This window comes from Podarcis tiliguerta, assembly GCF_965153285.1.
Source record: "Podarcis tiliguerta genome assembly, chromosome: 11".
Classification (NCBI taxonomy): Eukaryota; Metazoa; Chordata; class Lepidosauria; order Squamata; family Lacertidae; genus Podarcis; species Podarcis tiliguerta.
In genome coordinates this window covers 22,194,094-22,208,468 of record NC_139544.1, presented here as the reverse complement: position 1 = coordinate 22,208,468, position 14,375 = coordinate 22,194,094, and the positions used below count along the sequence as shown (strand labels likewise).

At 41.9% G+C, this 14,375-nt stretch overlaps 1 protein-coding gene across 5 annotated transcripts in view; it reads right to left on the bottom strand.

Moving 5' to 3' along the window:
- TMEM232 (transmembrane protein 232) overlaps nt 1-14,375 on the bottom strand; it is a 147,491-nt gene that overhangs the window by 96,489 nt on the left and 36,627 nt on the right. For all 5 annotated transcript variants that reach the window (XM_083403977.1, XM_083403981.1, XM_083403980.1 and 2 more), the window contains 2 exons: nt 13,223-13,392; nt 6,518-6,696 (listed from right to left, as the gene is read on the bottom strand). In XM_083403977.1, coding sequence (XP_083260103.1) covers nt 6,518-6,696; nt 13,223-13,392 — 349 coding nt within the window. The remainder of the gene's footprint in view (nt 1-6,517; nt 6,697-13,222; nt 13,393-14,375) is intronic.

Below are 14,375 nucleotides of genomic sequence, written 5' to 3'. Positions count from 1 at the left end.
CAATGTAAGAAATAAAAGAAGCAATATAAATACAATTAAAAATCAATATAAATATTTAATGCACTGGATGTGCCGTATCCTGTCTTCAACCACAAATCCACAGACACACAACAGACCACGTGAATGAAGCTTGTACCACTGTTTGGGAACCCCTGGACAAAAAACAACAACTAAGATTTATTTAATCAGGTGACAGGACATATATGAGAATTTTCTTCAGATATCCATATTTTGAACATTAAACGCAAATCTTAATGGATAATGTAAGCTACGGCCAGTCCGAATCATTTAAGTCTTGTAAAAAACAATGGTCTGTGGTATTTATAAAACAGAACTCTTTCTAACATACATTTTTTTGGTTTCAAATTTAAAAAAACCCCGAGATACAGTAATATAGTTGTACAGAAGTGTCATCAAAACATCGACAGAGCATAGCAGTAACGCATGACTTTAATAAAATTATACAAAATCCTGTGCATTAGCTAAGTTAATGATTCTTAAGTAAACAATAGATAAGTTGTCTGCTCCTGCAAAATGGCATTAAAGCTATGTTCAAGGGGATGTCTTGGGTTTTACAAAATCATGACATTATGAAGACTAAAGCTGATCTTTAAATATCCAATTTGCACGTTAATTCTAGGGACAGCTGCCTTCAAAAATCTCGTCAGCCCAAAGAAAATGCAGATGATATTCTTTATTGCTATGACGTTATCTGCAACCCTAAAATGGCCTCTTTCTAAATGACTTTCAGTTCCATTTTGCTAGTTTACCCCAAGGCTACCTCTGTGATATATGAATAAAAATGATTCATCAATGTCAACAACCTTATGTCAAACTATTGGTTCTTTGGCAACATTTTCTCTTCATTCAGACTTAGTTATATGGCTGAGAATCCAGGGGGGGGAAATGTCCTTTCAGAAATAGTAACCAGATCTCATTAGCTCACATATAGACTTAAGAAAGGAATGTTTTAGAAATAACAGAACTCTGACTGTGTGAAGAAATGAAAAATGATTCCAGGAGGGCTCGCTGACAACAATGGATATATGATACAGCTTTAGCCAATGTCCTGGAAAATGTAACAAGCGACACAAAAATGTTGTATCATATTCCCCTGAAAAGCTCTTGGAGCCAGCTGAAAAACACTCATCAAATTCTAAGAGAGAATTAGATGCATTCATTTAATGTAGTTTAACATAAGAACACAGCTTGCTGAAATTGGCAATACGGTATGAGCCAAGACCGCTAGGTTAAAATTGTGCATCACTCAAACTTGAATTGAATAAGGGTGTTTACACTGGAAGTATAATGATCATTTCCCTATTTCCCTTATTATTTCAGTCAAGGGATAAAAGCAGTGTTTTGCGTTTCTCACTTGAGGAGGGTAAATACATTCTATTTTAGATATGCAGCTAGCTTTGATTATTAAGGGGAGAGTACTGGGTTCTTTAAAAAATGGTTAGGACAATCTCTCAATTCAAACAAAGAAACAAGCAAACGCCCTATCTGACTGAAGAAAAAAAGCCCAGCCCGGCCCACATCTGCCAGATTTGCATTTGTGTGTGTTTTTCTGTCTTGCATTAATTCGCCAATCCAACAAGAACTCCTGTATTTTAGCTTGCCACATCAGAACTGAATTTCATGATATAACTTATAGGACCCACGTCATATTCTGAACCATAACACTTTGTTCCAAGTTTCAGCCTCAGACAAATGACAGCAACAGATACAGGTCTGGTCTGCATATCACAGAAAGGGCTTAACCATGACCCCGTGTTTGGACAACACACTAAGCCAAACTTCGGCTCCTCTGCCAAAAGAACCAGGGTGGAGCAAAGCAGCTGCAATCTCCTCCTTGGGAGCCAGCACGTTTGTGGCAAAGCATAGTTTGGCTTAGTGTTACATGTGCACATAGCCATATACAATGGAACCTCGGTTTTTGAGCATCTCGGAACCCAAACGCTGAAAACCTGGAAGTGAATGCTTTCATTTCCGAACACGCCTCGGAAGTGCAACGGCTTCTGAGGCACGCTTCCCCATTTTTTCAATGGATTTTGAAGACCGCCCATTGATCCTCAGTTTTCGAAAGTTTCAGAAATCGAGCGGTCTTACGGAATGAATTGCATTCGAAAACCGAGGTTCCACTGTAGAAGTTTACTATTTAGTAATAAATGATCTTAAAAAGCATCTTAAAAGCAGAGACATCACCTTGCTAACAAAGGTCTGTATAGTTAAAGCTATGGTTTTCCCAGTAGTGATGTATGGAAGTGAGAGCTGGACCATAAAGAAGGCTGATCACCGAAGAATTGATGCTTTTGAATTATGGTGCTGGAGGAGACTCTTGAGAGTCCCATGGACTGCAAGAAGATCAAACCTCTCCATTCTGAAGGAAATCAGCCCTGAGTGCTCACTGGAAGGACAGATCCTGAAGCTGAGGCTCCAATACTTTGGCCACCTCATGAGAAGAGAAGACTCCCTGGAAAAGACCCTGATGTTGGGAAACATTGAGGGCACAAGGAGAAGGGGACGACAGAGGACAAGATGGTTGGACAGTGTTCTCGAAGCTACCACCATGAGTTTGACTAAACTGCGGGAGGCAGTGGAATACAGAAGTGCCTGGCGTGCTCTGGTCCATGGGGTCACGAAGAGTCGGACACGACTAAATGACTAAACAACAACAACAAATGATGGGTGGTATTCAACTGAGTTTTACTCAACTTCCAAAGACAACATATTTGGAAATGAAATTATGTTTAATGGTGTATTAGCTGTACATAATTGTTGAACTGTTTTGGAAAAGGGAACTGCACAATTATAGCTTCATCAAGCACTATGTCATCTGATTGGGCAAAGGGACACTCCATAATATTAAAAATTTTAAATAATTTATGCAGAGCGCTTAAGGAAAAATGGAAATACATTCTATTAAACCTTCATCAGTTCTGTCTGGAGCAGGCTCTCCAGTTTCTTTGCCCATTCATTGTCCTATTCAAGTATCAAAAGCGATACTCTTTGAAAAGTTAAATCAAAACCAGAAGTATGGTTTGATTTAGTGAACCTCACATTAAAAGCGAGTTTTAGCACTGTCTTCACTAAAAAGAAGATTTAAGTTGGGCTTCACAAGCAGAATAGAAGAAAAAAGGGTACCACAGCTCAAACACCGTCCCTAAGGGTTTAGCACTTACTGAAAGGCAGCAAAGCAAAACAAAAAAAGGAAAAGAAAAACAGAAGAGGCATGCAGTGAAATGGTTATATTTTTGAAGCTCATTTCATTTCATGTATTTAGCAAAAAAAAGAAAAAAAATCTGCTCTATTATGCTGCTGCCTGCAGTTAAGCTCACTGCCCCCGATAAGAAGAATTTCTATTAATAATCTAATAACCCCTAGGATATCCTTAGGCGCGAGATCCTGAAAACATCCATTCGTGGTTAGACCCCTTGATTTCAGAACACTACATGAATATTATCATTTTCAGAATCATCATCTTAAGACTGCAGATTAACAGATCAAGGTCCATCATTTTTATTTCCGCAAAATACCAGTGATATAACATTGAACTGATAAGGCAGCAGATCAGAATGAGTGAGAGTATATTCTTACAGATTCCAAATTAACATAAATAAAAACTCTCGGAATTGTTTGTTGTATATAAAATATTTCTCATATGTAGCTCAATAGATAAATAAATATATGAATATAGCACCACCAGTATTCACTGTGCTTTACAAAACAAAAAACAAAAAGACTGTAAGGCAAGAGCTTACAGTCTAATAAGACATGATATGGGGGAAGCATGAGAACTACCTTATTATCTTGAAGCTGTGTTTACTAAGAATGCTCGCTATCGTTATGGATTCCTAGGTGTTACTGTCATAAGACCCTATAGAGCAGGTGGCCCAGAAGCAACAGGTGGTTTAGCAGGTGGTCAAGCAGAGGTAGGCTGTCTGTACCAGAGCAACAAGTTGCTCTGTGAGAATTGGCAGCTTTATAGGAACAGATGGGACCTTATCGGTTTCTTGCGTGACTTTATCCCTGCTGGGCTGATAGCTGTAGTTCTGACCTCTGACCACCTAGAGTGGTAATACTGCATTGCAATGAAATTGGGCCAGCAGCTCCCCCTGCCAAGACACTGACATAGTGACTAAGGCCTCTGGGCTTCCTTCCAGAGTCTCTGGTCCAAGTCAACAGTGCCTTAAATATACACTGGTAACGTATCACTACATAAATTTCATACATTACTCCAAGTTACACACGGCAGTTTCAGGAATAGTCTCTCCATGATAGCGATGAACTACCAGAGTTTAAGGCAGAATATTCTGCATTTTCAGAACAACTGGAATGACAGGACAAGATTTCACATCCCACTTCTACCCTTGCTCCATGATACTTTGTGACTATTCACACTGACGAACAGCATAAATTACACTGGTGTTGTATCAACACTAAGCAAACGTATTGGCACAAATGTTTAGGACAGGCATGGCCAAACTTGGCCCTCCAGCTGTTTGGGGACTACAACTCCCATCATCCCTAGCTAACAGGGCCAGTGGTCAGGGATGATGGGAATTGTAGTCCCAAAACAGCTGGAGGGCCAAGTTTGGCCATCACTGATGTAAGCCATGATTTGGTTTAGCAAGATGTATCATTGTGTGGCATGTTCTCTGCATACAGCAGCCACATCGGTGGAGTGGGGATGGGGAGCTTGCAGTAAATAATGCAATAATTAGTTGTTGAGTTCCCCAGATTTGACAGTAGGAGAAGAAGAGGTTTCATGAGAAAGGAAGGAGACAGTAGGAGAAGAAGAGGTTTCATGAGAAAGGTGCTTTCAGAAGGGCCATCAGCTGGAGGGCCATCACTGGTTTAGGATAAGAGTGTTACAGAAACTGAAAGCGAGGAAACGGGTCAGCCTTTCCTAAAAGATGAACTGGCCAGCTCTGTCCTTTCTTTCAGGTGATATCATAGAATCATAGAGTTGGAAGGGAGCATGAGGATCATCTCATCCAACCCCCTGCAATGCAGGAATATGCAAGTGTCCCATACAGGGATCAAAACAGCAACCTTGGCATTATCAGCACCACACTCTAGCCAACTGAGCTTTATGAGCACTCTAGCCAACTGAGCAATGCTACAGATTAAGCTGATTTATAGGATTTGAAATTAGAGAGAGTCAAACAGCTGAGGTGTTTCCAACAGACCTGCTCACCTCATTCTACACTTTCCTTACACTGGACTTCAAACCAAGTATAGAAAAAATGGTTGCCACTTTGAAGAGTTCCTCTGGTGGCTCTAACCATGTGAAAATGGACTTGAGCTGCACATTTCTGTGTCAGTGCAGATGAAACCATAAGCCTCCCCATACAGCTACAATCACTGTGGAGGAAGCTTTAAAATGAAAACAACACAATGGCATTGTTTGCATGTGACTTTAAACCATGGTTTAAATTAAACAATGACTAAAAGTGAAAGGGCAACATGTCGGTGCATGCTACTCAAAGGGTGCTCCTTTCTTCAGGGTGCTTTCCGTTGTAGGTGAACCAATGCCCATTGTTTGTTGATGGAGAAACAAACCACAGGAACTGGTTTCCACATAACAGTAAGTCAGGCTCTGTTTTCCAACCCAATCTCCACCCCTAAGCACTGAAAGAACAAGGAAGCTGCTCGTTCACATCAAACCATAATTTAATCAAAGCTTTAGAACTGGGCCCATGAGTGGCTGCCTTAATTTCTTCCATGGACAACTCCAGATTCCAGTGATCATCAATCAGCTTATAACCAAGGCTTGGCATGATTTCATTTGCTAAACATAACAGTGCCAAACTTTGCTTGTTTTTTCACCGTTATTCTAGTCACCTTTAGGATTACACAAACTGAACCTCTGGAAATCTCAAGAAGAACCTGATATGATCTTCAGGCCAAATTTGTAGTACTAACACGGCTATCATTAGCTGTAATCTAAATGCATGTATGTTGTCTCTATCCAAGAACTTTCTTCCTGGCAAAAATTACTTAAAATTAAGCATACTGTAGAACAGCAATGAGTACAATCCGCAGTTGAAACCTGTTGAAACTTCAATTAGCATAAGCTATCAAGAAGACAGCTCCAATGCAAAATTAATTATAGGCATTCAAAATTAGAATGTATTGTACTTTGCATATAAAGAGCACCCAAAATTTAAGCCAAGTACCTGTCCCAAAAGGATGGCACACTTCATTGCAGCTGTTTAGTTATATGAAAATTACTCTGTCTTGAAATGCTGAAATGAAGTTCCTATCCGTAACAGGCATAATTTAATAAAAGTAAACTGATATGTGCTCCTTGCCAAAAAGGTAAGAACAATTATTGATAATGTGAAGCGATACAAAGTACATGAATTGCTTCTCCTTCTGGTACAAAAAATATAAATCTCGTTGACAGGCAACTTTGGGGTGATTAACATTTAGACATAAAGGTTATTTAACATTTAAGCACAAAGGTTATTTCCATAAAGATTATATCAAGTTATGAGGTTGTCCTTACCAGTCTTCCTGATGAAGCTCTTCCTTATAGAATAGAACATGCTTGAGTACTTCATCTATATTAGAGCAGCTGTTTTGTACACAAACCCAAACAAGAAGGCTGTGCCAAAGAAATGGCTTAATTTTGAACTGCTTTTGTTCAGGATTTAATTCAACTGATCCGCCAGTACCCATGGGTGACTAAAAAAAAAATAAGTTAAATCCGTTAATAAGACCTTGTGAATACAAAGTTAATTGGCAATTTTCTGCATAGACTTGCATCTCAATTTTTTCCATCATAATATTTGACTTTATCAGCTTTACATTTTCATGCAGAGTACATGTCATTTTGCTCTCACAATGTGTTTTTTTAAGAAAGGGAAGACATTTTGGGACACAGTCAAGAGAAGAGCCGCTGCTGACAAGTGGCTTTGTTGTACAGATCCTTGCAAGATCTTTGTCCTAAGATACTGTACCATGTTAAACAGATGCATGGTGTATCCTAGGCAATATTTGCAATATTGCATGGGCTATTGGAGCACAACTCTCGGAACACCCTGTACTTCATTTCTTTCCCTAAATATATTGCACCCCAAGCAACTAGGTAAAGGTAAAGGGAGCCCTGACCATTAGGTCCAGTCATGACCGACTCTGGGGTTGCGGCACTCATCTTGCTTTATTGGCCGAGGGAGCCGGCGTACAGCTTCCAGGTCATGTGGCCAGCATGACTAAGCCGCTTCTGGCGAACCAGAGCAGCGCATGGAAACGCCGTTTACCTTCCTGCTGGAGTGGTACCTATTTATCTACTTGCACTTCACATGCTTTCGAACTGCTAGGTTGGCAGGAGCAGGGACCAAGCAACGGAAGCTCACCCCATCGCGGGGATTCGAACCGCCGACCTTCTGATCGGCAAGTCCTAGGCTCTGTGGTTTAACTCACAGCGCCACCTCAAGCAACTACTTAGGCTATATATGAGGGTTCGAGATATGCCAAGTGTATGTCTTACAGTTCCAACATCACATATTCACTTATCTTACATTATGGGTACAATTCCCTCCAGTTCCTTTTACAAATAATGTAAGACAAATTCTGAGCTGCAAGCATTTCAAACCAAGCAGCACAATCAGACAGTATTGATTTTGCTGTAAGCCACTTCAATTATTATTTCAACAGAAAAGTGCAACACAAATAATGAATGAAATGAAACTAATATAAAAGACCTGCAATCACGCGCGCACACACAGTGGCAGACCTTCCCCCTTATGTGGTCCAGCCTTGCTCCCTACATTTTTCATGTGTTTGCTGAATACTGGTGGTGTGTGTGTGTGTGTATGTGTATGTATATATATATATATGTGTGTGTGTGTATGTGTGTATATATATATATATATACATATATATGCTTTCGTAGATTTTCACGGGTACAGGAATGCAGGTTTTGGTGTCCTCGGGTGTCTTCCCGTGTAAAAGTTGGGGTGTCTAGGCGACGTTTCGACGAGGTCTCACTCGTCATCTTCAGGCTGGTGCTTTCGGCTTCTTGTTACTGGAACAGAGCAGGATCTCAGTGTTTGAGTTCCTATAAATACTGTTGAGGAGGTGTGGTGTATAGCCTCCAATGTTCTGGGCAGAGAGGAGGTTCCCAGGCTAGTGTGCCTTTTCTTCTTTTGTTCCTTAATTACTTGAGGGATATCTTGAGTGATTTCTTGAGTGATTTCCTGAATCCCACTTAGGTGGGTCATTAGGTGTGGATTAGTTGCTAAAGCCTTCGTGTCTTGAACTCTTGAACTTTGTGAAGAGTTTTTCTGAGAAGATGGCTGTACTGCACTTGGTTGTGCTCTGGCTTGGCTTCGTGTATAGGGGCGAGCTGTGGTTTTGTGGCCTGTGCCAGCCAGATCTGTGTAGGGATTGCAGGGGGGTGCAGCATCCGGAGGTGCCACCCTGGTTTGGCTACTGGATGGTGTCTGTAATTTATCTGTGGAGAGGGTCTGGGTTTGGGTCTGGTGTGGTTGATTGGTGATGGCGTTCTGTGTGCCTCTGGATCTGGTGTCAGATTTTGTGGGGAGGGCTAATTTCCAGATGTCTGGCAAGCGGGATGTGTCGTCACGCTTGTTCATGTTGTGAGGGTGTTTCTCTATCTCGATGGCTTCCATGATTATTCTCTTGTGGTGATGTTCCATGTTAAAGAGCAATTTGGAATCTGCAAAATTAATTTCGTGTCCTGTTTCTTTCATGTGTTGGAAAAGAGAGGAAGTTTTTTCTTCTTTTTTGACGGCATTCTTGTGTTCTGCGATCCGTGCATTTATTCGTCTGTTTGTTTGTCCAATGTACGTGGCTGGGCAGACTTTGCAGGGTATTTCATAGACCCCTTGGTTTTCCAACTGAATTTTATCCTTGGGGTTTCTGAGGATATTGGCTATTTTTTGGTTGGTGCAAAAGGCTGTTTTGATATTGTGTTTATGGAGGATTTTGCTAATTTTATCTGTAGTGCCCTTGATATAAGGAAGGAGGGCTATGCCATTGTTTTCTTCTGTGTCTTGGTTTTTGGGGGGTGTTTCTTTTTGGAACATCACCACAAGAGAATAATCATGGAAGCCATCGAGATAGAGAAACACCCTCACAACATGAACAAGCGTGACGACACATCCCGCTTGCCAGACATCTGGAAATTAGCCCTCCCCACAAAATCTGACACCAGATCCAGAGGCACACAGAACGCCATCACCAATCAACCACACCAGACCCAAACCCAGACCCTCTCCACAGATAAATTACAGACACCATCCAGTAGCCAAACCAGGGTGGCACCTCCGGATGCTGCACCCCCCTGCAATCCCTACACAGATCTGGCTGGCACAGGCCACAAAACCACAGCTCGCCCCTATACACGAAGCCAAGCCAGAGCACAACCAAGTGCAGTACAGCCATCTTCTCAGAAAAACTCTTCACAAAGTTCAAGAGTTCAAGACACGAAGGCTTTAGCAACTAATCCACACCTAATGACCCACCTAAGTGGGATTCAGGAAATCACTCAAGAAATCACTCAAGATATCCCTCAAGTAATTAAGGAACAAAAGAAGAAAAGGCACACTAGCCTGGGAACCTCCTCTCTGCCCAGAACATTGGAGGCTATACACCACACCTCCTCAACAGTATTTATAGGAACTCAAACACTGAGATCCTGCTCTGTTCCAGTAACAAGAAGCCGAAAGCACCAGCCTGAAGATGACGAGTGAGACCTCGTCGAAACGTCGCCTAGACACCCCAACTTTTACACGGGAAGACACCCGAGGACACCAAAACCTGCATACATATATATATATATATATATATATATAACACTCTTTATGATGCTGCTCCAGAAGCACTGCTGAATATGAATGGGAAAAACAGACTCTGGCTTCACTTCATCATGACCACAGTCAACATATGGAAAAGCTGTGATTGAAAATGATGCCAGAATTCTTAATTTGGCTCATTAACTCTAAGAAAGTTCTCACCTCAAGTAGGGAGACAAGAAGAAGATAGAGCCTTTGTCATAACAATAATGTCTACTAGACAATAAGGTTTGACTGAATCACTGGAGAAAAGAAATTAAGGGGGAAACAGGGCCTTTGAGTTGATACAAAGGCTTCCTCCTTGTCCTATGAAACCAATTTCTTTTTTAAAAAGTGCTAGAATTTGGAAAGCTGACACATATCCTGTACAAGAGATTCTAACAGAGTTCTAGTGCTCAGCACACAAAGGAAAGCCTTCTCAAACCCAGCTACTTCTGAAGCTTTTGCATGTCCTTACAGCAACGCTGAGTAAATTATAGATGATATCCACCTACACATTTCAGCCACACATTACAGTCTCTCCTTATATGCCTATTTTTATTTTCCTTATTTCAAGAGCTGCCATTCTGTGGCATAGCTATGAATCTCTCCATAAAAAGTAACAGAGCAGAAAAAAAGATTTCAGAGACATTATAGAAGAGACAGCTAAAAATATCAGGGTGGTGATTCAATTACTATTAATGGAGCTTAGTCTCTATAATATATTTAATTGAGCCGTGCAATAAATTATTCCTCAAGGTTTTCTAAATTGAGGAGTACATCTCTATAGCACCCTCCAGCAAACCAAGATGAGTGAAAGCTCTCTAAGAGGAGCCCTGGGTAATTTAAAACAAAATCAATTCCAGCCCATATCCTACCCCCTTGAGCTTTTCTTTCTGGCTCATGCTCAGAATATGCAGGAGAGTTGCTGCAGCCCTTGAGCTGCATTAACTCGAGCACAGTGGGGCCAAGAGAAGACTCAAGGGGCTCAGAAAGAGAGGACAATAAGAGCGCAAGCTGGCCCATTAGCATTCACTCTTTGCTCTCTGAGTAGCATCCTCCGCACCATCCACACTCCAGTTACCAAAAGGAAATATTTAGGGCAGGGTGGCCTTGACGAAATGGACAAGCTAGTTGCAATGCCTGTGTTTATTAAATACAGCAGGGATGTCCAACAGGTCGATCGTGATCTACTGGTAGATCCCCACAAGGTTATGGTAGTTCACAGTCGATCTCTGGCTCCCATCCTTGTGTCGCTCCTGCCACACCCCCTCACCCCACCCTCCATTGTTGTATGATCTCTGGAAGGGACGAGGGAGCTTTCTCTGTGCTGCTGTTTTGATCCATAGTGATATTTTTGTGAGTGACTTTGCCCCTTGCCTTTAACCCCCCCCAAAAATGGAACTCCTCCTCCATAAAAAGAGCTCTACATCTTCGAGCTCAACCCAAAAAAAACGGGGGTAGATCGCTGCCAGTTTTTAATTAGATGGCAGTCTCTTGAGAGTTGGCCACCCCTGAAATATTGCATTCTTGTTCAATGCCCAGTAAGCCTGTGTGTGAGTGTGCACAAGGAGTATAGCAAGGAGGAGCGATCTCACAAAGTGGTTTATATCATTTCTACATTTTTTTTAAAAAGCATCAACTGTACAATAAAACAGAAAGGACAAACAGCTGTCCTTGAATAAGCCGTATCTGCTTCTTCGCCACTTACCTCAGAGTAGGACAGTTCTTTTGGAGCCCCTCGGGCGGCAGCCATCACTGAGATGTGCTAATCTGGGGCTTCTCCTGAGCCAAACACCCCGGAACAGGTTTGCGGCGAGGACAGGGGGTGCAGGGGAAGGAGAAGGAAGCCTCACTACACTAGTGGGAGCCCCTGCTTCTGCTCATCTACTAGGTTAGTTTGATCCAGGCCTCTTCATGTAGATACCTCAGGACAAGAATGCTTCAGCCAGCACTGTCCCCTAGGAGCTCTCCAAGGTCCTGTCCTTATCTGCTCTTGACTTTGACATGACACTGCCTGCTTCCACTGAGCACCTCAACTTCCAGCAAAACTGGATGGTTCACTGGCAATGTTTAAAAGGGTGGCCTACCCCACCACAGCTATGATTTTACAGCTGTATTGATGATAGATGTACTGATGATGAAACTGTATGTCCTACTTTTTAATAATCATCATTAACATCCATTATGGCAGGCACGTTCAACAGGTAGATCACTGGACGGAGATCACTGGCTCCCCCCAAAGAAGCTAAACAACTTCGGCTCCCCTACAAAAAGCTCTGCACCCCCAAAAAGGGGGCTTTCCTCCTCCCTAAAAGGGGGTAGATCACTGCCAGTTTATAACTGTGAGTAGATTGCAGTCTCCTGGGAGTTGGCCACCCCAGCATTAAGTTATACTTGGGGATTTGGGAAGCCACGTGAGGCTAGATCCAGAGGATTGTTTATTCCAGCAGCAGAAGCTACCGTATACCGAGTCAGACCATTTGTCCCGCTCAATCAAGGTAGCCAAAGCAATGCTTTCGAAATATTGAAGGTAAAGGGACCCCTGACCAGTAGGTCCAGTCGTGACCGACTCTGGGGTTGCGGCGCTCATCTCGCTTTATTGGCTGAGGGAGCCAGCGTACAGCTTCCAGGTCATGTGGCCAGCATGACTAAGCCGCTTCTGGCGAACCAGAGCAGTGCACGGAAACACCATTTACCTTCCCGCCAGAGCAGTACCTATTTATCTACTTGTACTTTGACATGCTTTCAAACTGCTAGGTTGGCAGGAGGAGGGACCGAACAATGGGAGCTCACCTCGTCGCAGGGATTCGAACTGCCAACCTTCTGATTGGCAAGTCCTAGGCTCTGTGGTTTAACCCACAGCGCCATCTGTGTTCGAAATGTTACTGAACTACAAACATTCACTATTCCTGACTTCCGATCGTGCTGGCTGGAGCTGATAGGCGTTGGAATTAACATTTGGAGTGTATCACTTTGGCTACCCCTGGTTTATAATGACTGACCGCAGCACTGCAAGGTTTCAGACAAGAGCATTCCCTAGCGCCACCTGCAGATACCAGGGACTGGACCTGGGATATTTTGCATGCAAAGCATATGCTAAATCAGTGAGCTATGGTTTTTTCTGCTGGAGAAAGGAAAATGTCGGATTCAACTCACTTTACAAAGTTTAAGAATGTTGAAAGGTACAGAGTTGATGGAAAGGAAAAAAGTTGCTACAGTTCTAATTAATATTCCCTCCCCTGAAAGTGATTCATTAAAGCAATGCTGCCACACCCACTAGCAACAGCACATGTCAATCTATCTAGTTCAATTCAAATTTAGTCATTATGCCTGAATCACCAAGCAAGCTTATTTAATAACAGGGCACTATTTGGTGTATTATATATATAATTCAGTCGTGTGTTACCTACTGTGTCAGAAAAAGACTTAGCCGGCTTTTCTTGCAAACTTGCATCAGATGCCAATGATGTTTGAGAAAGTACAGATGTTTCACAGAGAACCTCTCCAGCCTTCAGCATAAAATGCACCATGAAAAGGATGTTTGGGTACGGTTGGTAGCTGACTTCGGAAGCTGCTAGCGCTATGGCACACACACACCAAAAAAATATATATTATGTTTATCATACTGTTTTACAGTTTGGTCTGTACAGTTTTTGTTTTGTTTTTTTACACAACGTCTACTGTTACTGTTTAGCTTCAGCAGAGCAGTTTTCCAGGGCAGATTTCTAAATATTGTGTGACCCCTTGTGGTGTAACAAAAGACTACAGGCATGATTCTAAGGCAAGAGCTGATGTAACCCACACACTTACATAAGTTTTCTGTGGTGGCTGTATTCCTGATTAAGTGCAATTAATTAATTTTCTGTTCTTAAATAAATGAAAAATAAAGTATCCCTGACAGATACAAACATGATAGCTAACATGATGCTATAAGAAGATATCCTCCTTAAAGCAAACTAGGAATATTTGCACAAAATTAGGAAGAATAAGCCAGCTGATTTCATCTAACAAACATTTATATTAACTTTAAACAGAAATAATTTTTATATATAGTAAACCCACAACTCATGCACATTTAAATGTGCACATTCAGCTTTCCATGCGCAGCAAAAACAAAATTGGAATAAATTAAAATGGGGTGGGAAGAGGGCAGGGTTCCAGGAAAAACGACTTTGGCAATCCACCCAACATTGAACCCAATGGATTTTGACTACACACAATTTTTGCTTTAGGTGTGATCCCCAGAATGTAACCCCCATGTAAATTGTGGGATTACTGTGCCTTAATGGAAGTAAATAACATAGTGCTGGCGGGCACATACACATCCAAAGGGCCTCTTCTCCCCACAGAAATTAGGCTTGAAAGAAGCATTCTGTTGTAGCTAATAGAATAGGTTGCAGTGCATACTTGGTTGTGGAGTGTATGAAGGGCCTACAACAGTTCCTCTTGGTTTGTGAATGTGCCCAAAGCCCCAAAAAGGTTGATGGCCCCTTCCTTAATGCATCTTAAACACCAGATGTCTATAGACTTGACACACTTTCGATCATTTGTTCTGCAAAGCGG